General features: G+C 45.8%; 1 protein-coding gene across 3 annotated transcripts; it reads right to left on the bottom strand.

Moving 5' to 3' along the window:
- Nucleotides 1-666: 666 nt before the first annotated feature.
- Nucleotides 667-26245, bottom strand: Nrt (Neurotactin). 3 transcript variants are annotated; one of them, XM_015175738.3, is made up of 3 exons: nt 26011-26245; nt 3084-3739; nt 667-3013 (listed from the first exon to the last, which is right to left on the bottom strand). In XM_015175738.3, the coding sequence occupies exons 2-3, from the start codon at nt 3676-3678 to the stop codon at nt 1080-1082; spliced, it is 2529 nt and encodes an 842-aa protein (XP_015031224.1). In that variant the 5' UTR covers nt 3679-3739; nt 26011-26245; the 3' UTR covers nt 667-1079. The 3 variants fall into 3 exon arrangements, with proteins under 3 accessions (XP_015031224.1, XP_002047020.1, XP_032290387.1); XM_002046984.4 differs by lacking the exon at nt 26011-26245 and adding an exon at nt 11242-11646; XM_032434496.2 differs by lacking the exon at nt 26011-26245 and adding an exon at nt 3815-3963.
- Nucleotides 26246-27537: the final 1292 nt, after the last annotated feature.

The following is a 27537-nucleotide window of genomic DNA, read 5'->3' as shown; positions in this document are numbered from 1 at the left end:
GTACGATTAACTACACATTTAAATCATTTTGATATTTGAGTATATTTTGAAAAACAAAATGATTATAATAAAAAACATTAGTGGAAATATTCAGCGTTTTATCAAACACACAATTTATAAACATTCTATATGTTTATACATAGACTCTAGTTTTACATAAGTTGATCAATGTTTGATTAATATACATTTAAAGCTATAGAAAATGTTTTGATGCATATTTGTATTGGGCTGGCATGGATTCCAAATGAATGTCAAACTAAATCAATTCAACTCTATATAGTACATAATGTCTATGTAAATTGTAGCCCCACGGGACAGTCTCAAATGTTAAACACACGTATATTTACTTCGTTCTTTTTGTTTTCGATTTTTGCGTTTTTGCTGCGTTCTCCTGTTCTGGCCTCACTAAATCTAAATCTAAATTGTTTGATTCTTTAGTTTTGTAATATCGAGTCTTGTCTATAGCGCCCCAGTTCTATGTAAAATTGTATCAAAAAAGATCGTTGGTCAAAGGTTTTTTGTTTAAACGCTCCAGCTATAAATCGTATATATATGTATATATATATATATATATAATTAGTATATAGAATTTGTGAAAGTGTGTGTGTTTTTTGGATAGTTGAAAGACGCCAAATTTGGTCTATACTTTACAAGTATATGTTCAAATATATTTTGTTGTGTTTTATTCGTGTTTGTGTGTTTGTCTGAGTGTGTGTTTTTAAGATTAAAGAATACATTATCATAGATATATGTACGTATGTTTATGTTTATGTTTACGTTTAGTAGAGACATACTTAGATGCATTTGCTGCTGTGGAGTTAGGCGTTATATTAAAAGAACTTACAACTTAAATAATTGTCGAGAACTAAATGTACATTCGTATATAAACACTAGATTCACTTAGGCTAAACTAAACTCATAATGAAGTCGGAAATCTCGATGGGTAGGGAGAGGGAGGAGGCGAGATAGCAAGGATAAACGAACTTGGGACAGTTAATAAACCGCCGAACATTGTCATAGTCTGAGCAGGAGTAGGAGTAGGAGTAGGAGTTGGGCTGGTTGAAGGGGATTCCGGGTTCTTAATCAACGCGCGCATAGCGCGGCACAATATCCTTGCTGATCCAGTAATTGCAGTGATCGTGATCCTCCTGTGCCTGCGCATCCTGGCCCACAATGATGACACGGCGACGCGTGTCAAAGGACTGCACCGTGCCATGGGAGACATAGTAGTAGAAGAGCTGCTGCATCGCCGAGACGAAGCGTCGCTGCTCCACGGTGTGCGGCTCGTAGCGGCCCAGTATGGCCTGCACGTCGGCATCGACGGTGGCCAGCTGATCGTCGCCCTCGCCCTGGGTGACAACATAGAAGGGCACGGTCGGCTGGAGGCGGGCATTCGTTAGCAGCGGGCAGACGGTGCGTATGTCCGTGATGATGGCCACAAGGGCGGCATAGCTGGTGGCATTGTAGCGCTGGATGATCTCATCGGTTAGCCCGCGCGCGCCCAGCTGTGAGTTTTGCAGATACGATCGCACCTCCTCGGCAGTCCAGTTGGCGTGCAGTTCGCGCAGTTTTAGTGTGTGCGCCTCGTGTGCGGTGGCGCCCATGACAAGGCGTGGCTGATGCAGTTGGCTGGCCGTGGGCACCTGCTTCCAGGATTCGGACGGATGCTGATACAGTATGTCGCCATCCAACACCAGCCACTCGTGACGATTGGCATTGCTCAGCTCCTCGGCTTGGGGTACCGTGGCGGGGAACTGGAACCAGGTATCCGGCGTGGCGGCCCACAACTTCTCGCTGGACGCCGCACGCAAGCACTCCGCATCCTGGCATTCCAGCGTGGCCATCAGCTGTTGATTCAAACGCTCCGACTCCTGCAGCGGCTTGCCCGGATAAATGGCCGACGCGGACGAGGCCCAGGCGCGCGTATACAGGCCCTCCAACTTGGCGGAGCTGACCAGCACCGAGACAAGCGTGGCGCCAGCACGATGACCCAGCAGTGTAACGGACTTGGGATCGCCGCCAAAGTGCACAATGTTCAGCTGAATCCACTTGAGCACGGCAATGATGTCGGTGAGCGCATAGTTGCCCGAAGTGCGCGGATGCGACTCCTTGGTGAGTGCGTCCAGTGCCAGGAAACCGAAGACGCCCAGCCTGAAGTTGGGACGCACAAAGATGACATCATGGGAACGCGAATAACGCGCCGACGGACGCAGAATGCCCGGCGAAGGGCCCGCCAGAGACTCGGCACCGATGAGCACCACCACGGGCAGCGGATTTGTATAGCGCACATGTGGAGTAACCACATCCAGGTAGAGGCAGTCCTCGTCGCCAATTGTGGTGCCATTGCCCAGGCGTTGCATGCACACCGCGCTGCCATTGTGCGTCTGCAATGTGCCGTTCCAGCAGTCGTCAATTTTGGAGATCAGCTGCGCCGGACGCCAGCGCAGATTTTCCAGCGGCGCCTTCGCATAGGGAATGCCACGGAAGGCGAATGCACCGTCCTCCTTGACGCCCTCGACCATGCCGCAGCTGGTCACGGCCGAAATGTAGCGGCCCTCGCGCAAAGGCGGCGAGGTCAGCGTCTCGTGGGTGAGGACATAGCCAATCACGGCCAGCAGCAGCATAAACAGCAGTATGCCGAAGACGATGAGCGCATCGTCGACGCTGCACTTGTAGCCGCGCAGGCGACACCAGACGGAGACGGGACGTTCGCGTTCCTCCTCCTCGGCGGCCAGTTTCTGCTGGGCGGCCAACTTATCGGACTTGAGCTCGCTCTTCAGCTCGTCGGCGCCGTTGCTCTTGAGCGGCGCACGATCGACGGTGTCCTGATCCTTGAGCGAATCATCCAGTGTCTCCATCGAGGCCAGACCGGCCTTGCCCAGGCCCATTTCCACATCATCGCCGCCCCGCTTCTTGGGCATAATGTTGGCAATGGGCAGCTTGATGGCATTGAGTAGGCCACGTTTTGGCGGCGGATCTGCGTCCTCGCCGGGCGCCGCCTCAGCTGTGGCTTCTATATATTTAGAGGTAAAGCGTGAATGTTAGCTATCGGGTTTTTATGCAGTGCTGTCTCAACAACTTACCGGACTTGGCATCCGCATCGCCGTTGGTCAGCGGCTTCTTTTGCTGCTCCTTGTCGGCCGCCGGCTTGCGCACGAAAAGGCTGCGCAGACGCTGGCCGAGACCGGTGCGTGGCTTCTGCTCCTCCTTGCTGGCATCGCCGTTGGCCTCTTTTTCCTCGGCCAGCTCCTTGTCCTTTTCGAGCAGCTCGCCCTCGGCACCGTCGCCCTCCGCCTTGGGCTTGTTCTTCATGAAGTAGCCGGGCAGCTTTAGTCCGCCAATGGGTATCTTCTTGGGCTTTACCTCGCGCTCCTCCTTGCTGACCTTCTTCTCGTCGGCAGCACCGTTCGGCTTGTTGCCGTTCTCCGTGGGTATATCAATGATCTCCTCGCCATTGCCGCCGGCTGGTTTCTCGGCGGGATCTGCCTGCGGCAACGTCGGCGACTTCTGGCCCGCATTTGGCGAGGCTGGCTTCGAGGTCTGTGGACTGGCTGTTTTCTCTTTCGCATCGTCCTTCTTGGTGTCCAGCATTTTGTCCGTCTCCTTGGGCTCCTCCAGCGGCTCCTGTACCGCTGTCGCTTCAGTCTGTGGGGTTTCCTTCTCCACGATCTCGCCCATCGTGAAGTCTTTGCTGTCTGTTTAGTCGCTGCGTCTAACTTTAGAGAACTCTGTGTGAATTCTGGAAATGGAAGAACAGCAGGAAACTGGCGTTAGTTCACGTGGCAGTTGATGGCAATCCTCTCCAGCTGCTGACCTGGACTAAGTGGATTAACTAGGTTAAGCTTTGGCCTCAGTTGTTGCGTGTACTTCTAAGTACTTCTAGTTGCTAGGCAGCTAAGGATCTAGGATCTATCACGATCGCGTGCTGTTTTGCTTCTAGCTGCCGCTGCGCCCGGCGCTTGACTTTTATGCGACCTAGGCCAAGGAAAATCCGGACGCAGCTGAGCCCAAGCCAAATGCCGGCTGCTCAAGTCCTTTGTCTTGTGTCGTCTACCTGGAGCCCAAACGGACTACCTGGAAAAGCGTCTCAGGTAACCGTGGAAATTCGCCTGCGTGTTCTGGCTGCCGCATGGCATTTTCGGGGCGGGAAGACCGCAAATTTATTAAGCAGCCAGCTGCGCACATTACAGCCAGGCAGGCAGCCGGGCAGCTACCTCCCCGAGCTCGAAACTGTAGTTACGTGCGCTTTGACGCATTTCACACTTTTCCATAAGAAAAACACAGTCGCCTTTTAATTGGCGGAAAACTTCTTGAGCAACGTTTGCCCTGCAACGGGTCCTCGAATCATTAAGGTTGACGCCGTCGGCTACGAAAACTCCAGCAATTATTGCGACAGTAGCACGTCCCGTTTACGAGTCGGCCTAATTGACCACAGTCCAGGCGACAGAAGTCATGAGAAAGTCCTAGCAAAAAAACAAACGAGCAGTCAACGAAGCTGCTTTTTACTAAGTGAATGTCATTTGGGAAGGTTGTAATGTGAAAATTCTTCCAATGAACAATGAAGGATCAGGCGTCTTTGTGAGAATATAATAACAATATTTTTGACTTCATTTCTATTTATTTCTTTCGCTAAGACCTTACTACAACGAAACAAGACTGGCTTAAAATAGATTTTATCTGTTCGGCCCCCTTTATTTGCAAACAAGTTCTATATGAATTCCCTCGCTGATCTTTTACTTTAAAGCATTTGCTGCAGCTTTCCCAACTTTCTGGCTAGTCTGTAATTTTATTTGTACGACTTCATCAGTTTTTTTTGGGATGCATTTCTTTTGATAAGACTTGCCCATTTAATCAATGCTGAGTATGTCAGTCTCGTTATCTGGCAGAAAGTGCGACCGAGTTGTTAACGCAACATGCCACACTCAGACTCTGAGGAGAAGCCTCAGCAAATACGAAAAAAACAATCCTTAACTTATGCACTTTAAGAGTCTACGCAGTGGAAAACGATGCCGGTTCATGACCCGCAGCTGTCCGTGCATGTAAATCAAACGAAATTCCATTAAAATGTGAACTTAAAGTTCAAATTGTTGCGTGACATAATCTGTGGACATTATCATTATCATTATCACAGCGACAGCGACTGTTTGGTCAACTGCATGGAAATTGTGCAGCGTGGTGGAAAGCGCGAGGGAGAACTCGACAGAATGGAAAACAACGCAAATGAGAATCGAATAGAACGCAGCGAATGTTGCGTATCGAAAGTGAAGAAAACAAAAAAAAAAAAGTGTCACACGAAGCGGACAAATCCAATTGAAGCGGATTTCAGGGCATTAGGCAACGGTTGAAGGAGGGGGAGGGGTGGGGGGAGAGGGTTAGGAGTGTAGGAGGCCGCACTGTCTGCCAGTCTGCAGACTCGTTAACGGAAACAGGTCAAAGTAATTACGACGCGCTTCAAGCTATGCTCCAGCAAACGCACAGCAAAAGTATCTGTATCTTGCGCTGCAAAAGTATCTGTATCTTGCGCTGCAATTGTAGCTGCATCTGTATCTGTGCGTGCGTCTGTGCAGCATCTTTATTGCAATTGCAAAAAAAAAAAGAAGATGTTGATCAATTCCAAACACTCATCATTGTTAATTAGCTGAGAAATGTGTTGAAAGCCTTTGACCAGCCGCAGACAAAGGGGCCAAAGTTAAGGCGCCCAACACGTCATGCGTCTCCCCCGCTTAATATCTGAGCCAGATATCCGGCTGTCCACATATGTGTATATAGTATACATATATATGAAGCATGTGGCATATGTATCGGGCGTCTATAATTTGTCTTGCCTCATAAATTAAATCACAATTCGAAACTTGCGTTTGACATGCGATTCCCTTTCCTGTACTATTTCTCGTTTTTTTTTGTTGTTGTAGTTTTTCTTTATTTTTAGTGCGCCGAAAATTGCCGTTAAAACATAAATGTTTTATGCTCGCAAACATTGTTTTTTCTTTTTCTGGGCGTAGGCACAGTGGGTCGAGGCTTATGAATCTGGTGAGAAATTCCATAAAAGCGCCAGAAAATATTGCAATTATTTAATTTCAATAAATCATAATATATATATAATAGATGGGGGCGAAGACTTTGGGCAAAGGCCGAAAGCCTGCGCCACAAACTCAGCAACAATGCGGTCCTCAAGCCCTTTGTTGAAGACCGACCATATGTGGTGAGAAACCACATCCTGCACGAGGTGCCCCTGCTTTAGACTGAATATGGCGGATCTAGAGAGGAGAACTCGAAAAAACTCGCTTTTTACAGGTGCTACGTGAACACTGGTCTGCAAAAAACTAGCTCCATGTGTTGTGGTAGTGCCCGAGCAGAAGCATGATATTGTGCCGCGGGATTGTGTGTTTTTCTCGAGTGATCCACAAGTTAATAAACTTTGAGGAGGAACCATTGCGACAACAGTCAAGCCAGAAGAGGCGTCAGTGTTGAAAACTACGGTAGAGCTGGCTCCCTTTTAGACAAGTGCTGCCTAGTTGCAGCCCACTGTGCGACGCTAAAAAGCATGCATCATAAAAACAAACCACACACACATTAAACAAATCCCACCCCGACAAAAAGAAAACAAAACAATGAGAGAAACCACTAAAAACGAGCAACAACTAACCACGCATTAGCCCCAAAGAGCAGTTGAGTAATGCGCGGACTTTAATCAGCAAATAAATTTGGACTATCTTTAACATGTCCGAGAAACACTTTGAAACGCATAAAAATGCAATTGCTGTGCACGCCCAGGAGTGCGGCCGGTACAGTGGGAACTCTTCCAACTGGCGACTGTTGATTTAACTGCCGACAAAGGCGCAACCTGCGAGTGTTGAACCCTGGTGCTGTACCGTTAAAGTCAGCCAGGCATGAAATAAAATTCAAGTAGGAAATGTCAGCAAGGGGGAAGACAGAGGCGTGGGCAGGGGCGGGGGCGGTGGCAGTTAGATTGAAAGCAATCCATTTGTTGTTTGTTATTGTTATGATTAGTGTTGACTAACACACGCAGAAGTGAGCCAAAGAAGGGCGGCTGCCAACTCCCGCCGCCAGATGGCGTGCCATGTGCGTGTTGACACGCAGTAAATTTTGGGAGAGGGTTGTCTCGCCGCGGCAGACAGGTAAACAGCAAAAAGACAAGTCGGGTGTAATAAACTACGCAATGCTCTGTCAAGAGGAAATTTTAGCCCGATGACTTCTACACTGTAAGCCCAAAAGCAGTTGCTTTTCAACTGTGAATCGGGGAAATAGTTTTTATTTAACTATTAAATGGCTTCTTCAAGGGGGAGTAGATTGTCTATCAAAATATCAAAATCTCTAGCAATACCTATCCCTTTGTGCTTAGAGTACAGGGTAGCGCGATAAAAATGTGAACATGCAGCGACGAGCCTGTTGTCCTGTTGTGGGCGTCTTCATGGACAATTAAACAGGATATTCGAAAAGAACTGCAGGACACACGCGGACGGCTGTGTGCTATTAAAAAACATGATTGTGATCGAATTTCAAGCGCTGTAAATAAACGCAGCTACCCTCCAGATACTTTTGGTAGACAAGTTTTGATTATATACGAGGAAATGTGTCTAGACAGCGACGACAACAACTCAAACAACAACAATTATTGTGACAGGAACTGCAAATGCAATTAACACGCGGCGGCGGGCACAAATTTCCGAGGCGCCGTGGGTGGAAAATTGCAAGGTGGCACATTTAGGCGCCGGTTGGCCAACTGAAAATTGCCACCACAGGCACCACAAACACCAACAGCAGCAGCCGCAACTCCAGCTCAAAGCAATCAGCGGCACATTCAACAACCTGCGGCTAGGCATTTTTCAATTTGCGACTCATATTTCAAAATCATCGCGGGCGCGCGCCTCTAACGAAGTCAATTTGTCATCCGGACACCGACAAGCGGCCAACAGCCAGCCAAGATGCTCGCAAAGCTCAGCAAGGCATTAAAGAGGGTAGATTAGTTTTGTGCGTACGTATGTAACAAACAGAGGAAAGAAAATCTTTGCAGGAGGCACAGGTATGTAAGTTCACAATCAGACTATGTTCATCTTGTAGCATAAAATATTCGTACCTATTCTATATACATATCTCGATAGTTATAAGCTAGGTACGCCAAGCTTCTCTCTATTCTCTAAGTTTATGTCCTGAAAAATTCATAGATGCGGCACAGTTGATCAGGAATATATTTCTTCCACAAACTGAAGGCCTAAGGCAAGAGCAAGTACAATCTGAGTTCATAGAGAAGGAAGCACAGGGTATCTTTTAGTCGATCACGCTCGCCTCGACCCTCGACGCCTCGCCTTGGCTAACAAGCGACGGCTAAAGCTTCCACAGAGTTCAAGTACAAATGCCCGGGGCGCTTTTGCTGTTTAGCTGTGGTGTATCTGTAAGATACAATTTATTAAACGATTCGCCCGCTCGAAATTAACTTTTAATAGCCCATCAGCGGCTGTTACCTGTTGTTGTTGTTCTTATTCTTCTTCTTGTTAATTTCATGGCGATTAATCAAACATATAAAGAAGAGGTAGCACATTGGCTGCTAATGAACTTGCGCCATTCGCCAATTGTTCGCATGCAAAGTTCATTTGCCTGCACGTGTCGCAGAACAGGATGTGGCAGGATGTGCCGCCCAGCCATGCATGAAATGTGAAACAAATATAACTCAAACTTAAAACCCACAGACGACGCCGGTAGCCAAGCCTGGGACTCGTTTGATAGATGCCAATCTCCTGGGACAAAGCAGACCCAGAGTACAGGAAGGGCTCAAAGGATACGCAAAAGCTGGGCGCCATTTCGCAGGGGAATTCTAAAAATAACTTCCATTTTGATGAATAATTAATCGCGCTCACGGGACAATCAAATAGAAAACGTGTTCCATTGAGTTTAACGTGAGAGTATACCCTGTCTGTACATGCAAGTGTGTAGGGTATCTTGTGTTGGAAACTCGATATTCGATACTAGCTGAGGCAAAAGATCTTCAGGTTTTCAATTAAGAATCGGTCGATCTCTATATTTAAATGGAATATTCAATCTTTAATAAAATGTATTCTAATATTCCATTATTATTTACATTATTATATCAAAATTAAGAAGAAATTACTTTCACAGGGTATCTACTAGTTGTGCAGTCTTTGGTTTCAGAAACTATTGTAATGTTCTGAGCAAATGTTTCGCTGCTTTCTTATCTAAAAAAAACGGATCAATGTAAGATTTTATTGCGCACTTTGAACAAACAAGATAACGTTTCAGATTTCCAAGTATCCCTCCATCTCCCTCCCTCTCTTTCTCTCGACTCTTTCGCTCACTCTCTTGCTGCCCTCTCTCTCAAGGATGCGTTAGTTGTGTTTTATGAGCCAGCGATAAGGCTAAGATTGGGCTAGTCAGATAAGAAGCAGAGCTGAAGTGCACCGCAGGATACTCAAAATGGAAGTTTATGAGCGTTGCCTGTGTGTGTGTGCGAGTGTGTGTGTACGTGTGTGTGTTTGTGTTGTCTGGTTTTTGAGTTAGGAGCCCTTGGAAGCAACGTGTATTCTTTATTGCCGACTGTTTACTTTGTGTGTCAACAGTTGGACACTGAAATTTATGAGTTGTTCCAATGGCTGCCTCATTAGTCAGTGTCAATAGCCGGAGTCGGAGTCGAGTGGAGATCTGTGCTGAGAGTCGGGGGATCGTTGAGGGATTTACAGCGCCGGAAAAGTCAATTGAAATGAAACATTTGACCATGAACCCGTGAAAAGCAGCAATTGAAGTTCAGGAGGGGTTGGGGTGGGCTCCACAACTGTTGAGCATATTGTTTATCTAGCATTGGAAAGTGTTGAAAATGTTGTTTAGTTTTCCACACACTCTGCCCCCACCTCCTGCCCAGTCACAAACTTTGGCCAGTTGGAAAAACCAAAGACTCTAATTGTTGTTTACATTTGAAGTGAAAGCCGTGCCGCCCGAAAAGCACACACACAACATGGGACCCTGCCACGCCTACGCGCTAACGCCCATGACATAAGAAAATTTCAATTGAATCTGAAGCAATATATTTCCCTTTTCTGTTTTTTGATTACGCAGTGAAAATGTGAAAACCTGACAAAGTGAACAAAAAAAAAAAAAAAAAAAACGAAAAGCGGCTTTTGTCTTTGAAAGCTGGCAAAACAATTGGCGGCTGGGAAAATAGGGTTGCCAGGGGGGAGAGGGTGGGGGTGGGGGTGGGGGTGGTTAGTGGAGCTCCCTACTGGAACAGTCGCGGCCCAATAAATCTTGAACGCATGCAAATGCAAATGTTGCGTCTTCAGTTTTTTGTTTTTTCCTCCAGCTGTCAGGTTTTTCTCTTTGCTTTGATTTTGTTGGCTTTTCTTTTTTTTGTTTTCTCAAATTATTCCCGGAAGTCATTTGGGCGCCCTTTTTCATTGTTGCTGCTGCTATTGTTGTTGTTGTTGGAGCACAGCTGCCCGGAATTTGCCTGCGCCGGAGTTTTACTTAATTGCCAGCGCCTATTAATTTATTATTGAATTACGATCGAATCGCGGGGCTTTAAGTCCAAAACGTCTCTTCTTCTGGGGACTTATTTTGCTGGCTTGCATATTAATTGGGCCCCGAGCAGCTATTTCTGGCTAGCCTATTTTTATGGAAGCTATTGTAAATTATACTGGCGGCCCGATGGTTGGATATATTTCAATGACATTTGTGGGCTTAGCGCGTTATGTTTATGAAATTTTCAAAGGATTTTCCAAGCATTTTCACAGCCGTGATAGATGTGCTGCTAATGGAAATGTCATCGGGCCGAACCGGAGCAGAGGGGCGAGAAAAGTGTTGTGGGGGGAGAGAATAATGACACGAGCTATTAGTTTGAAGCTGCCTACGGATATATAAAGGGCTGCTGGGCATATTTATGTTTTTCCAAATTGAATTTAAGTTAAAAGATTGTCTGCTCTTTAATTGAAAAATAATATTGTATAGAGTTTTCTATGGCCAAGGAGATTTGGATATTGATTTATTTTAGAGTTTAATTCCATTTGAAAGAATGCGAAAAGTATAACATTTATTTTTTAACATTCATGTTAAATGAAATATCACAAAATAATGTTGATTAATATAACTATAATTATCTTTAGAAACAACGACAATCTTTTTATATTGAGCGACTGGCAAAAAGATAAATCTATAAGTTGTCTCTTTTAAATAATAAGATTTGTATTATTTAGTTGATATTTTGATATTTCTTACTTGTTTCGCTTTATGCAAATTTGTTGTTATGGCAAAATATGGCAAGTGGAAATAATCCGAGTGTGCAGCATACAGCGAGCATGTATACGAGTCCTGCAGGACACTTAGGTGTGTATACAAAAAATGCAACAAATTTTGTTGTTTTCGTTTTTTAACATGCGCACAAAATACTCTAGAAAATTCTCTTCTTTTTTTGCACTTGGTATTTGGCAATAGGATTTCTAAAAGGTATCCTTCACAAAGCCGGTCGTAGTTTTTCTTTGTTTATTTTACTTCTGTTTTTTTTTTTTTTTTTTTTGAGTGGGAAAATGGAAAGAGCTGGCAAAGTGCGAGTCGCGTGCGCGTTACTGAAGCAGCGAAACCGAAAGCGTGCGGCGTCTAGCAGAGCGTTGCTCAAACTGGCGGCCAACGCAAACGGACGCTGCAAATGGCAGCACAAATGAGTACTTTTAGCCAAACTGGAAGTAAGCGCTCTCTCGCGCGCCAGCTCTTGCTCTCTGGCGCTGTCGTTGGCGCTCGCTCACTGGAAGGCACGGCAGAACAAAACATAAACTGCCGGCATAGGGGTTGTCCATAGGATGAAAGCAGTGCAGAGCGCTCTGCTCACTGTCTCCTTCCCTCTCTCTCTCTCTCTCTCTCTCTCTCTCTGTTGCGCGAGCGCTCGCACTCACACTCCTTCTTGCGCTCTGCTGCAGGGATTGTGCATAGCCCGTTGCGAGCAGCGGCGACGACAACAACAAGAACAACAACTGCGGCACATGGCGACGGCTTCGTTGAGGTTTTCTTCTTCATTTCTCTTTTTTGTTTTTTCTTTCTTTCTGTGTGTTGTACAGTAATTGCAAAATACAATGTGTATGTGCGCTCTGCTGTTACTGCTGTGAAGTGCGGGGCTGAGGGGCAACCGGTTGGCAGTTCATTGGGATTCCGTTTGAGATTCACCTCTAATGGCACAAGTGTTGAGTGTTGCCTACTTCGATGAGGATGGAGGATGGAGAATGAGGCGCAATTTGTGTTCAGGAAAAACATCTGTCGGGCAAAAATCACGCAATTGATGCGTCATAACAACTAACCCCCCACCCTTCCCCTGCTGCTGTTTAACCCCTTTGTTATTTTTTGATCGGAGGCTACCCCTGAGAAAAATAACTTTTATTTGTTATTTCTTTTTGTCCTTGTTGTTGCTGCTGCTGCTTTGCCATTTTTCATGTCAACTTTTCCACACTGAAAATTCTGATGCGTAACGAAAGTGATGCCAAGCACCAGAAAGAGAGAGAGAGAGAGAGTGAGAGAGACGGGCGCTTTAACTGTTTGGGAATTTTAGCAAAGCAGCTTGCTTCTTTAGCTAAAGAGAAGAATTCCTGATGCACCCGTCAGCCCACATGTGAACATTTTTCACGCCCAGCTCCTGGCGCACATAGGGGGTTCCTACTGATACAATTAATTTGAAAATTGTTAGCTGCCAGCTGCACCGCTATCTGCCACAAATGTTGGGCCCTAAAAAGTGGCAATGAAATGCGTATTGAGTTACCCAAATCGACAGCATGACGTATGCCTGTCACGTTGGCTGGGACAGATCCTCAATGGGATCGAGGAAACCCGCCAAATGACGCGACGGGGGCGTGACCAGCTGCGCCCGCTGAAAGGAAGCGCAATTTGAGGCAACTGTAGGAGCACATGTGGCACGTTGTTGTTGCCGTTCTGCTTGTTGTTGTCATGTGGGTTGTGTGGGTAATTAACAAGTTCATGTTTAATTTAAATGTGGATCAACTCGCGTGGGTAACAGGAAGTGCCATAAGACTTGCCGTCTTATACGTATTCCTATGGATACAGTCCCCCCTCCCTGACCCCCTCGTAATTTAAGCCACAATTTGTCAGGGGATTGTCTGCCCCTTTTATAGAGAACACTGCCAAAAAAATAAAACCCCAAAGCCGCTTTATGTTTAAGCTCAATTATATGGCTTTTTTCTGTGTGTCTCCGTCTCTGTCTGGGTCTGGGTCTGTGCCTGCGACTCCCACCCGGTCGTAAGTGATTCCTGGTCTGGGCGCCTTCAAGTAGGCCATAAAAACGACACAGCTACAAATGCGTTAAATTCAAAGCATAAAAAACTTTTGGCAAAGCATTTTGTGAATTTGCGAAACATCATAAAAAAAACTTTTCAACAATGTCCTGCGGTTGCGGTAGTTTTATGTGCCCCACCCACCCACAGGCAACCCACTTGACAACCACAATTTACTGTATTATTTAGAAACTTGGACAGGGACACGGACAGGACATGGCTGCATGTGGACACGTTGAACATTGGCACAGCAAGTGGTGTCATAGTTCGTGGGCTGTAAGTTTCATGTTTGCCTGCAAGCCAGATAAAACATGAGACCCATTTGAGGTGTGCCTCAGAGTGGAGGTTAAGCACCTCCAGACATGTCGGAGAGTCCAGTTAAAGGGTGAAAAGGAAAAGGTAAAAGGGGTTAATTAAAAGGCTGCCACTGCGCAGCACAATTATCTAATCAATAAGGAGACATGAGAAGGAAAACAATTGTTAATCAATAATTTAGCCGTTCCTAAGTAGTCCGGACTACCTTACACGAGTCAAGGGTCACTCGGAGCAGGCAGCATTTGTGTTCTTAGGGTTCATTGTCTGGCCAAAGATTGAGTATCTGACAGATACACATGCAAGTACTTGCAACAATATCAAGAGTCACACAAAGGAGATGCATCTGGTCGTGAATGGTTCTCGCTCTCGGATCGGCCAAAGAGACAACAACGGGCGCGACAAAGACCATTAAAAGTTACTTAAAATTGTACAACAATTGATGTTGCACACACACACACACACACACACACAGACAAACACACACACTTGTGTGTGTGCTCAAGTGAGTGGAAAGAATCGGAGAAAACAGACAAACAGACAATAGAGCATGCAACAACTGCGAGCGGTTACCTCTAGGCTGGAGTCGCCTCCAAAGTGCGAAAGCAACTTGACAACGGTTAATAATTGACAATCCGTTGCAGCTGCAGCTCTGGACATGCTGATGGGGCTTCGGCTGGAGCTGGAGATGGGGCAGCACACTCGAGCAACACCCACTTGGGGCCCTCGCAGGGGAAAGCTGTGCGCAGCGGGCGCAGCTTCAATTGAGGCAGCGCCAGATTAACAGACACACTCACACGAAATTGAGGCAAGTTGCAGTTGCAAGTAACTGCGTCAGGGGTTCGGCCTGACATTGACATGCAGCATGCAGCATGCAGCATGCAGGCAACATCTACTCACGACTGAGGATGCAGTTTTTTCATCGTGTGGGCGGCAGATACATTATGCTTCCTCTCCCTCTCTCAACCACACTACATAATATGGAGCGCTGGTGAATTGTATCTGAAAGATGCGAACGCCAAGATGTTGGCTTTAATGCGACATAATTGATGCACAAAGCGCGTCCTATTCAGCTTTCATTATGCATGCGCTCGATTCAACACTGATTTGATTAACAAAACTGTGCGTGTGTGTATCTTTTGGATACAACTAGTGCCTGGGAACAATACAGATACACGAGCAGCTACAGTTGTGCGTATAGATACAGATACAGATACAATTACTTTCGTTTGCATTACAACAACAGCTGCTGCCCTTTTATCGATTTTTGCTGCTGCAGTTAAACGCCACTCAATGCAGATACTTTTTGTATCTATCTCGGCGTGTGTGTGTGTGGGCGGCAATTCTGTTTTCAAGGAAGCCCTTCAAAGTTTTGTTTGCTTTATTTTCAGCATGACATCGGGCCAACGACAATTATCCGCTTAACGTGTTCGGGCCAGTGCAGCAATGGGCAAAGTATCTTTAAGATACAATTGAGTCACACGTTACTAGCCGACCGAACGCCTGCCTGACTGACTGACTGCCTGACATAATTAAGCGCTTTCGCCGGCCGCCGCATCAATTCAAGCAACTGACATCGCGCGGAAACACACATTTTCCAATTTAATGGACGTCGGCTAGAAACAATTGGTTTTTCATCAAGATACAAAGATACTGTGCTGTAATGAAGTTGCTGCCGCAACGACTGTAGATGATGATGATGATGCAGCGTAAACCAAATTAAGAGCCACGAGGCAGACAGAAGTATCTGACGGATTGTCGTTGAGCCGACAGCTGAGCAAGAGGGACAGCCATAAAAACGATAAATAATTACGAATAGGAAAACCCACACAGAGACCCAAGCAGAGACGCGTGCTATTGAACTTTGCCAGCAAAAAAAGAAAAGATACTTTTGTATCTGACAGTTACTTGAGTCGCCTGCAGATACTATTTGTATCTCTTGGACATTTTGCACTTGACAATGTGCCGGAAATCGATTTCTGATTGAGCCTCTCCACACCAGCCGCCAGCTGCAAAAGATACAAAAGTATCTTTTAGGTTGCCTATGACAACGATGGTTCCTCATATTACTGCAGCCCCCAAGTGCTGAGGCATGAGCTGGCCGCGGCTCTTTCGCGGACTTCTGCCCGGGTGGTCGCTTTTAATTAAATTGCCAAATGATCTGCGGTCTGCGTGGGTGGCGCTCAAGCCAGCTCAGCCTGGACTGATATTTAGTTTTCATTATGCTTTTCATTAAAACAAAAAAGTATCTTCGTGCGGATGTGCAGCATTGACTTATCAGCGTAATGGCCAACAGAACCGTTCCAATAACTGGCCCAATGGCCGCATTTAAATGCTAATTTCGCCAACACACACACGTGCAGCTATATAACCAGCTCCCGCATCCCGTTCCCAGCGCCCAGCTCAGGTTGTGAATGTCATTAGCGCGTTGTCGCCTCGGGGTCTGGCTCGAGCTGTAGCTTGAGCTGGGAGTCGTTGCCGCTGAAGCGTGCGAGAAAAACTAACAAAATGCTTGCTGCTTGTTGCCCTGCACTTCGTTAGCACTTTTCGAATTGGGGGAACACATCCGTAAGTGGACGCTTGATGACCGGAAACGACGCCAGCCAAGTTACCTGTGCGGACTGTCAAGCGACAGCACCTGAAACAATGCCCAAAGAGCGTGGAGTAGGAGGTTGAGAAGCAGAAGAAGCGCATTTACCCTATCTTGGGCAATGGCCCCGCCGCTTTTGGCCTGTCTTGGCGGAATTGATTGCCTTTTGGCGGCTCTGGGGCAGCAGCAACTCCCACACAGAGCGGACGCGCGCAAATCGAATGTGGATGCAGCTGCATTGGTAAATCGTTGCAATTCAAGCGCAAAGCTGTACAAACTTAACAAGCAAATTGAAGCAGTTGCAACTGGAACAGGGCAACACGGCGGGAAACAACAACAAATGGGCCAGCAACATGCAATTTCCAAATCGCAGATGCAGCGACAACAACAACAGCGTTTAAAAATAGCTGCATGTCACCAGCAACAACAACGACAACAATAACAACTGCAACTGCAACTGCAACTGCAACTGCATCGATGTGGCAATGAAGCAGAAAGCGAACTGCAAAGCAACAAAAAATACAAAAAACAATCTCATCATGCCCTCAAAATGTGCAGGAGAAACAACCCGGCTTTCGGTCAGCAAGAGACAATTGATGCCCTACAATATGTGAAAAAAATACCAAAAAAAAACCTATTTAAGCCAGACAGCATATCAAACCAAGCGCAAGGGTGTAACCATTTAAGAATTCTGAAAGTTATTGTAGTTGACAAATTGTCCTAAAAGAATTGGCTAAGGAAAAACCTGTCGGGCACTAAAAACGCGCATCGAGAAATATGAACGGAAATACCAAAAAACTAGTTCATCTTTGAAATCAATAGGAATAGTATTAACAATGATAATGAAAATGACAGTGACAGTGACAATGACAATGACAATAACAATGACAATGATGATGATGATGATGATGATGATAATACTTATAATAGTACAAGTAATTATAATATTAATAAAAATACAATTTATAATCAGGATAAAAGAAGAAGAATTGAAGTGAACAAAACTCTGGGATAGAGCACAAGTATTTAAGTACTTAACTACTAAGCCCTGCATTTCATTACAAGTTCTACAAAAAGCAGAAGTGTCCAAATGTTGGTGTGCATCGGCATAGCCCAGTTTGGGAACCGCCCAAGGTGCTCGGCTTGGGCCGATCGTGACGTTGCGATGGCTTTGATAATGCGCCCACCAATTGGCCCAACGGATGGCAGCTCTGCTGTTGCATATTTTGCGCTGTCAGAGGCTGACTCAGGCGAGTGACGATTAGAAAGGATGACAAAACAGTAACTGGCAGAAGAAAGGCGCGGGAATTGGAGGAGGCGGGGAGAGCATGAGACAAGGAACAAGGCATGTGCGTGATGCGCATGAGCGGCGCGTCATTGCGCCTTAAATGGGAGCAGGGCGGCGACAGAGCAGAGCCAGCAGCTCTTGACGTGCGCCCCACTCGTTGATGATGCACTGCAGCGGCAGGCGACACACAATGGGGGGGAGTCATAAGTGGTTGGGGAGGGAGCGCGGCTTGGCAGTGCAACGGATGCAGCACATTGCAATTTTTAGACATTTCTCATTGTTTTGTGGCATTTTTTTGTGCGAATGCGCAGCGATGCGTTTATTAAAAGGCAGCGGCAACAAAAAGAGAGAGAGAGGGAGAGAGAGACAGCCAGAGATAGAGAGAGAGGGAGGCAGAGACAGCTAGCAATTGCTGTTGGGGGTGCTCTATGGGAAGGCAACGGCTGCCAGGTCCAAGTACAGATCCAGCTAAAATTGTCATTGCCTTTTTTGGGCCCAGGCGCATTTTAATCGCGCACTGAAAATCAAAGGCGAAAAGTGGCCAACAACAACAACAACAACAACATTGAATGCAACTTCAACTGCAGCAGCAGCAGCAGCAGCAGCAGCGACCTCAGTTGAAATGTCGAGGACTATAACTCTTCGGGGTCTCCCATTTGACGTTGCCTTTTGTGAATTATTGAAATTGCGCTGCTCCAGCAGCGATTGATCTGCCAGCATCAGCAGCAGACAGACAAAGCTGGATCCCAGTCCAGGTCCAGGTCCAAGTCCAAATGTGAGCCTGCAAGCAATCAATCAATCAGAGAAATAGCCAAGATAACACAGCACTCAACCCAGTTGTCTCTGCGGCTACCGTTTAAATCGAGTACAGGAATTCCATGTCGGGTCATGCATCCAGCACGATTTATGACCAGAGCGCCGTGTGCCCGGATCTGGTCACGAACTGGGCGGCAAATGCGCTGGCGTCTCAATAATGCAGCATTATGTTTTTATATACAAGTTATTCTGTTTTCTATATGCCCGCATCTAATATGCTTAAGCTATGGAAATGGTATAAATGGAACTGGCACAGCTTGGATTTTTGGTAGATGATGCTATTCAAGTACGTTATCCGTAAACAAGGCACAGAAATCCAAGAAGCCAGTTTGCAAACCCAACCGGATTGTTGTTATTGCAAAAATTTTGCGCTGACTAAAAATAACATTTCATTTTTGTTTTTTGTTAATGCCCCCCTCTCGCGCTCAAAGGAATTCCGTAGAATTGAAATAAAAACAAAATAAAGCGCGTGAGGATGTGAAAAAAAAAAAACAACAACCAAGCCAAGCAACATAGCAACAGAAAATTGGGGGAGCCAACACGAAAGAGCTCCTCATTTAATTGGCAGCCGGAAAGCCAGAGAGAACAAAAATTACAAGAAATCTGGGAAATGGTACAAACTGGGACTGGGACAGGTTATGATATGACAATGGGCCGAATCGTCATTTAATTTGCCCGGGGAATGTCAAGTGCCAGTGCTGGGAAATGGTAAGAATAAAATAAAAACGAACACAATATCACAATAAAATGGCCAATTATGACAAATTTTTAAATGAATGTTAATGTGCAGAGGGGAAGCGGAAAGTCGCTCAACGTCATCATTAGCACCCGAAAATGTCAAGAGGCATGTCAAGCCGAACCACTTTAGCTCCGCTTCGCTCCAGCTCCTGCCTCTACAGCTTTAGCTCCAACTCCAGCTCCTAATGTGGCCATTTTGTCACACGCTGCTGCTGTTGCTGCTCACCCCACGGGTTCCACTTGACGTGGCTTTGGTCTATACTTTGCCAGTTTTAATGATGCTTAATTGCGAGCGCTTGAGCGGGAGTTCAGCTCTGCTCCAACACTGCCCACCCTCCCTAATCCAAAGAGAAAAAGCCAATCTCAGCCAGGCATTTAGCCTACATTGAAGTAAATTTCAAGTTCAGATTGTGGGTCAGCTGGAAGTCAATTTGCCTCGATCCTGGCATTATCAGCAATTACCCGGCCAAACAGTTTTCACGACTTTTTCTTGTAGCCAAATATCCCCCCTCCTCTATATCCCCTCCTCGCCCGCAAGTGAAACAAATTTATTTGCCCGTACCGAAACGAACATTAACAATTTTTCTAGCGACTAATCTTTGCATCTGCCTGGCTGCGGCTCCGACTCCAGCTATGGCTAATGCTTTTCGCTGCCAGTTGCCAGTTGGAAGTTGGCGGCGGGGCTCATAATTCAGGCACCAATAACCGACGGTCATGTTCAGGGGCGAAATCTGATCGCGCCACATTGGTTGGACTTTCCATTAGGATAAATTGCTTGAAAAAATTGCACATGCTAAAATGGGCAATGTATAAAAATGTCAAAGATCGCATCGCAGTGGGGAACGCGGAGGGGCGACTCGGTCGACTCTGGGCCAGATTAATGATCGTGCGGAACGCCGTGAGGATTATTATTGCGCTTCAGTTAGGTAGCCCACTCTAATGACGTCATTATGAGCTAGCACAGCACGTGCCCGGCCAGGCCCAGCCCGGCCCGGCTCGTCTCGGCCTGCATGTGGCAAGTGGCAAATGGCAGACGCAAGTGGCGGGTGCCCAGGCAAAAAATTGTATAAAAATTCAAATTTAAATTCAAATTTCTCAGCCAGCCGCCCGGCATTGAGTGGGGGTGTCAGATTTCATGAATATGCAAATTAGAGTCAGGCCATGAAAAACCATCATGATATATGGGCCGGAGTCGCAGCAGGGAAACGCGAGTGCATGAATTGTAAATAAATTTATTGCGTACGCAGATTTTGTTGTGTACTTTATTTGTATACCCTGTAAAAAGCGAAGCAGGCATTGCTTGCAGTTCGATCGTAGATCGAGATTTGCGTAAATCTTATCCAAATAGCAAAATTATTTATTATTCGACTAAAACCGAATAATCATAGGTTTTACCATAAAGTGTTTGATTTTTAAGTTATATATAAATAAAACGTTTTTTGAATTATATTTTAATAGCTCAAACAAAAAGGAAGAACATTTTTTACACCCAAAAGTTAAGGATTGGGCAATCTGAAAGTTTGCTTTATTATTTCAGACGACTTTTGGTAGAGGATAAATATCTGTCTGATCAAGAAGGATATCTGCAAGAACTAGGGTATTCTCTAGTACATCAAAGCCAGCTCAAACAATTTTACGTGATTTCTCTTACAGAACTTTGCGTTATATGATGCGTTCATGCGAAACAAGAAGAGCTGCTTACATATAAAACGAGAGCTGGCAAAATATGAATTATGAAAAGCGTGCCGGCCGCACAATGTGGCGTGGGTTCTATTTAGAACCAAGAAGATGGCCAGAAAATTTGTTAATTTGTGGCAACACGAAAATTGCAAGGATGATGAAAGGAACGACCCGGGCATAGATGCAGAGTCCCCCGGGCAATTGATAAAGAGACTTTGTGGCGCTTTCAAATGACAGCTTAACAAATCTGAGAGCTGGAGGGCTTTGAACTTTGAGTGCGTCATTACAGAGACAGGCCCAGATCCGGGCAGCTTGTGATTAACTGGAAGCACAGGATTAAAACATTTGGGATGCCTGCACAGTGCTCTTCATGTGGAAAATGGATGAATTCTACAACGTGTAATTGCACTGCGCCTGCAGGCCTTAAGGCCATGGTCAGATGCCCGAGGAGTTGGCATCTGGCATCTGGTATTTGGTATTTCAATTATAACATTCGCTGCGATATGCCTCTAATTGATTGACTGAACCAAGCTGATGGCGGAGGTGCTGATAATATTTATACCACGTCCCGGCCCAACGAGCTATTTAATTGCATTTTCCACAACAACGACAACGAACTGCAACTGCAACAGCAGCAATAACAATGGAGCAGTCGGGCTGCATTTCCACGCTTTAATGTTGCAGGCCGTGCACGTTTCCAGCCTGGCCATTACATAAACCATAAGCACCATCAGCAGGCAGCAGTCATAGACCAGTCCCAGTCCCAGTCCCAGTTCCAGTCCCGGCTACGTCCCAGTCCCCGGTCCATTGCCCATCTTAGGCGGCGTTCTGTGAGCCCAGAGCGAGGCGCAGCGCTTGTTTATGCCACTTCGGGGCCATTTTCACAGTTTGCTTTTCTTTTTTGTTTTTTTTTTTTTTTTGGTTTGGGCCACAAACTAAATTATCTGCGGGCAACGGTAAACGCGAGAGCACTTTAGCAATATCTTCTCCATTGGCAATTCCCTCAGCTCCGAACAAGTGCAACGTGGCACATTTTCAGTTCAGCGCAAACTCACGATTTTCACCCCAGGCGGGGGCGGAGGCTGCAACTGGGGCTGCCTGTAGGCCCAAATGTGAAAAAACCCGCCAGGCAACTTTTTAATGCTGGATTATCCACAACAAGAACAACAACAACCACAACAACAAGAACTGCATCCATCAACTGGAGCACCCTTACTTTGCCTTCGTGGTTGTCAACAAACTTTCAACTAGGAAGCAAAGCAACTGGCGAAATAAAAAACGAAAAAAGAGCTTAACTGATGCACGCCGAAGGCAAAATACCCTTGCCTAGAACAGACATAAGGGATATGATATAAAAGTCCGATCAGGATAGATACAAAGTGAAGAAAAAATGTACACTATCTTGACTGTTTGTAACTATATACTAAAAGATATATCAGTCCAAGTCAGAGCTGAATAAGGCTTGTAAGATTTAGGTATAAGTTACCTTCAGATGCAACTAAACTTTGGACTAGAGCTTGACTCGGATAATGGACAACTTGTTTGCCTAGAAGCGGATGATGAGACATATACAGAATCGGCTCTTGTTACTGGTCATATATATGTTCTATGATATTAGAGATATCCCCTTCCGGGAAAAAATAGAAATGCCCTCTGTAAGAGTATACGAAAAAAAAAAACGAAGGCGATGCGAATATCTCAACAGGCGGCGCCAGTTGAATGAACTCCGGGAGAGCATTGAAGCTTCCAGCTGCAACGGTTGTGCCAGTGCTGAAAAATGGTTCACTTTTTTTGTGGTTGCTGTTGTTGGTCTAGCCCACAGGTAATGATGTTGTTGCCAGCTCCCTGTGAAAGGAAGCGCAGACGTGCAAAACGAGGCCAGACACACGGGGAGCCACAGCCAGGCAACGAACAAAGCGGCAGCAGGAAACGAGCCACAATAGACAACATGGTGCAAGTAGCAAGAGGCAAGCGGCAGGCAGCAGGAACTGTGCTGTGCCGCGTCTGCCTTAATCCACAATCAATAGAAGAAACAACGCTCAGCAGAGCGCAAATAAAATCCCAAGAAAGCTGCAGATTTGCGATCCGAATTGATAGAGACGTGTTTGGGCTGCTGCAGCTGGAGCAAGGCAGGAAAGGCACACAGTGCACTTGGGGGCAGCATGAACCAGAAACTCAACACATGCCGCCAAGTAGCAGAGCAGCAGTCAAGATCGAACATAGGAGCGCCCATTTGTAACTCAATGGCGTGTAAAATAGCTGCCGGGCACTACTGGACAAGCGAACGGATGGACGCATAAACAGTGTAGCAAAAGGCGCTCACTTTACGCTCCGACAGAGCTGAGCAATCGAATGTGATTTGCTTGTGTACTGGCTGGATCGATGCAGTGACTCTGACAGTGTTGAAAAATGCTCCAGCTGTGATTATCACGACTAGTTATCGATGCTTAAGCATACTGTGAAATTATGCTGTTCTTTAGCGACTGATCTTTAAGCGGATCGATTCGTCTAGTGTTGAATAATCTTTCAGCTATATCGTACAGTGTTTAAAAATGTTCCAGTGACGTATATAGCTTACAACCATTATACCGTTAATCTCTAGTAACTGTACTATAATCTGATTTTTATAGTGTTGACAAATGCGATGCTTTGCCTTATTGATCAAAAATCGATTTGGCCTTATGCTGTGACTAAATGGTCCATCTCTGACAGCTGCTGATCTCAAGTGTGATGGAGCGGAGACTGACTGGAGCTGCAGCTGCTGTTCGATCTATGCATATGTGTATCTGCTGATGATGATGATTATGATGTACTTTGCTGTTGCAGTGTGCTAAAATTTAATAAGTGTAAAAATAATCGCTTGCTTTATGCAAGCTCCTAATGATTGTGCTTTGGCATTTTTTGATTGTTGCTGTTGTAGTTGCATTTGCTTTTCCAAGTTCAATGAACTGTTCTCGTTTCAGCTGTTGTGTGCAGCGTGTGTGTGTGTGTGTGTGCGTGTGTGTGTAATTCAAAGCGAAATTATAATGTTGCAAATTGGTGCTCTGCGACGAGAGCCACAACAACAACAAGAAATGCAAGAGTGCTCTAGTTTGAAGTGCCCGACTGGGAGATACCCTAAGCCCAGCAATTCTCGCTTCCTTCTATAAATGTCAAAAAGGTTTAAAAAAAGATAAAGACGCTACAACTATGTATGTGTATATTCTGCCTCTTATACCTTATATATCTTAATATCCATTTGCAGGGTATCTAAAAGCAACAACAAACTAAAACCAGTTAAAGTTAAAGCTACGTTCGCCCGAGCATTGCCCCCCCTCGCTGCTGTCTTCTTCTAGCAGAGCGCGCGTAAAATAATTTTTTATGACACGAAGTGTTCTTGTCGCGGTTGTTGTTGTTGCCGCTGTTGCCGCATTTGTTGCTCTCGTAATTAAATAATGTTAAGCTGAGCTGAGGAGTTGACAAAGTGACACGCGAGCTGCGCTGGTCAATTTATGCGACAGTTGGCCAACCCGACACGAACATGAAGAGCTATCGTTGTGCATATGATAATAATGTGATGAGTGTGTGTAAAAATAGTTAGCGACAATGGGAACGGGTCGTCAAATTGAGTGCCATGCACTTGACATCCAGCCCAATTGGCGACATTTGATTAGCCTGTGCGTGCGGCTCGCCAAGAGTTAAGCGAAGATGAGGCTAGGCTGAAGAACTGCCATTTAAGAGTTTGTAAGTAGTTCATCATGCAATTGAGGCCCATTCAATTTGTGGTCTGTCTAGCAGCACAATTGAAATATCATCGAAAGCAAATTGGCTGCACATTAGAAACGCATAAAACTTCATTAAGTTTGTCTTCTCTAATCTTTCAACAAGACACAAAAAAACAGCTTCCAACTGCACTTAACAATTAACTTGCACCGCCAGCTGATATCAGCCCAAAGATGGAAAGATGTGGCCCCAGTCATAAGCTCGGGAGAGCGCAACAGCTGCGCCGCTTGAGTGCATCCACTTCCAACTGCAATGAATTGCAATGATAGAGGCAGGCAGCATTAAAAAAACAAAAAAAAGAAACACAGGAAAAGAACATAACAAAAAACTAGGGGCAACAACAACAACGACGAAAAAACACAATAAAATATTGTACAACAATGAGTTGTCTGTCCATTTGCCAGCTCTGTGTTGAAGTTTTCGCTCGTCAGCGTTGGCCCAACTCCAACTCCAGCTCCGACTCCGGCTGTGGGTCCGCGTCCAGCTCCAGTGGGGGTTACCAAAGTGCGCATGAAATTTGATTCTCGGAAGAGTTCATTTGTTGCTTACCAGGAAAGTTGCCAGGTAATGAAATTTACTGCCAGCTATGCTGTAACTAACTTCATTAAATTACAAACAAACGCAACATAGTTCGACTCATAAATGCGCCACGCCGTGCCAGGGCTGCCAGGGTTTCCAGGGGTTAGCAAAGATCTAAAAGAGCGCGCGCAAGACCGCCCACTAAGACGACTAACGGTACTTTGGGGAGTTGTAAGTTATGCAATCAAAAAGTAGGGAGAAAAAACTGCAACCCATTAGAGTGCAATAACATACAAAACATTCAATAATGGTCGAGTCGAGCGCAAAAAAAAAAATGGGGCAGCCCAACTTGTAAATTTGATTTTGACAAACATTTTTCATTGCCAAACTTTTCGCTCTTGTTGTTTTGGAGACCCCAGCGCAGCGTATTGAGCTGTTATTGTCGTTGTCAGCGGCATTGTCATTGCATCCCCGTGGGAGCAGCAGGCGGGCGCCCGAAATTGCCATAGCCTGATGAGCTCTGCACATGTCGCTGGCCAAGCATTGTGGCCTTTCTTTTTGGTCTTGAACAAAGCGAAAAATGTTTGCCCTTTGTTTTTGTTGTTGCTACGAGGATAATACATGCGATTTCTGGCGCTGCCATTCGCTTTAACTGCTGCCCATGGAAGCGTGAAGTAAGACAGAAGCCCTCGACTGGGGTGTGCACAATTGTTTGTTATCCCCACCCATTTACCCAGCACTGCTGCCGTTCCTGTTTTTGCGCAGGAGCTGTGTGGGGGGAAGTAGATATTGGTATCGTCAGAGAGCTGGCAGTTTGCCTTTTGTTTGCCATTTCTATTGATGCAATGGCAGCCTTTACTGTGTATTGTATTTATGTAATTGCAAATGATTCGATTGATTTGGAGCTTTGACTAAGGGAATTATTGCCATATGTTTGACGAATGATCTTTGCCTAGCAAAGCATCGATTCTTGTAGCAATTGGATTCTAATTGGCTACTTGTTGACATACCTGTGCTGCTCAACACTGAATCGCTCTTGCTTTCTTTTCTTCTTTTAACACCAACACAAGCACACTAATGCACACATTCACATGCTGATCAGCATATGCGAATATAAAATTTATTGATTTAAGCCCCGATGCTTATAAGAACAACACCACGCGTATTATATTTATGTGTATTTATTTCAACGAATTTCAATGCAAAACAATTCAATTGCGCACTTGCCCCGCGACGCGAAAAAACTGAACTTGCAGCGACGCCAACCACAAAACGAATAAAACGAAGACGCAAAAGAACAGGCGCAAAAACGACAGGCACTGCAAGCGAGCGAGCGAGATGGCGAGAGAGTGAGCGCGCGTATAGACACATGTGTGTGCGTGCGTGCGCGCGTGTGTGTGTGTGTTTGGCATGCAAATCATTATAATATCTTCTTCTTGATCGTACCAGTGTTGCATTGCTGCCAAATAATAGAAAATACATACGAATTTTGAACAATTTAATAGGAATTGTGAAAAGTGGTCGCTGCAATAACAACATCAAGTCCGACCATGTCCAGTTTTTCAACCCTTTTTTGTTGCTAAAGTTTTCGCTGACCACGCAAATAGGGGAAACATTTGCGTTTGCGATTCTTGTTTGCATTTGCATGCGCTGAAAGGATTAGAAACCGGTTTGGCTGCCCACTGTTTGCCCATACCGCTTGGCACACAAAACAGCTTAAACAGCGCCTGGTCAGCACCCCCTGACGGGGTGGCACTGATTTACTTTGGGGGTGGCTGCACACACACACACACACACACACACACATGGAGGGTATTTTCAATGCAGTTGCGTCCGGGCGTCCTCACTTCAGCGTAATGGCCAAGCATTAGGGCGACACTTGAGTTTGTGTTGCATGTCAAAGTCAGCATCGTCGAGCAGGACGCAGACCAGGAGCAGCCCACTTATGCAAATGCAAACAAAGCGACCGCCCGAGACGCAAGAAGTCACGTGCGGCCAACACCACCAGCACACAAAACGGACCAAATCCGAGACGAACTGCAGCTCCGGCGCCGTCACTAATAAGCGGCAAATAATTGGCAGACGAACTTGAGACTACCCCAATGGCTCAATGGCCGCGGGACGTGGCATGCCACTAAAAATCAATAGCTTGTGCCACCCCAAAAGCAAACAGTTGAGCGAGCGCCCGCTGCAGGTTGTCGATCCTTGGAATGTTTGTTTGCCTGGACAAGCTGCCGGCCGGCTTCCAGGCATGGATGGGCAGCAGAGAGAGAGAGAGGGCGCCCAAGCTCTCCCGGCCAGAACTCTCAGCGCACAGCGCTGCAGTTGCTGCATGCAGGTAAGCCACAACAAATTCATATATGACTCATGCATTAGAAGCATCCAGGCTGAATCATTTCTATATTTTATTTATTAAGAACCACATGATATAGATTTAATGCGACGAATAAGGAAAAGCTAAACATATACTTGAACCGAATAGAAATATGTCGATCCCATGGAAATAGTTTGAAGAGCTTGTAGCCCTGGCACACAAA

The sequence above is a fragment of the Drosophila virilis genome, chromosome 3 (assembly GCF_030788295.1).
Source record: "Drosophila virilis strain 15010-1051.87 chromosome 3, Dvir_AGI_RSII-ME, whole genome shotgun sequence".
Lineage (NCBI taxonomy): Eukaryota > Metazoa > Arthropoda > Insecta > Diptera > Drosophilidae > Drosophila > Drosophila virilis.
Note: the sequence above shows the minus strand (reverse complement) of the source record. Positions and strands in the feature narration are given on the sequence as shown.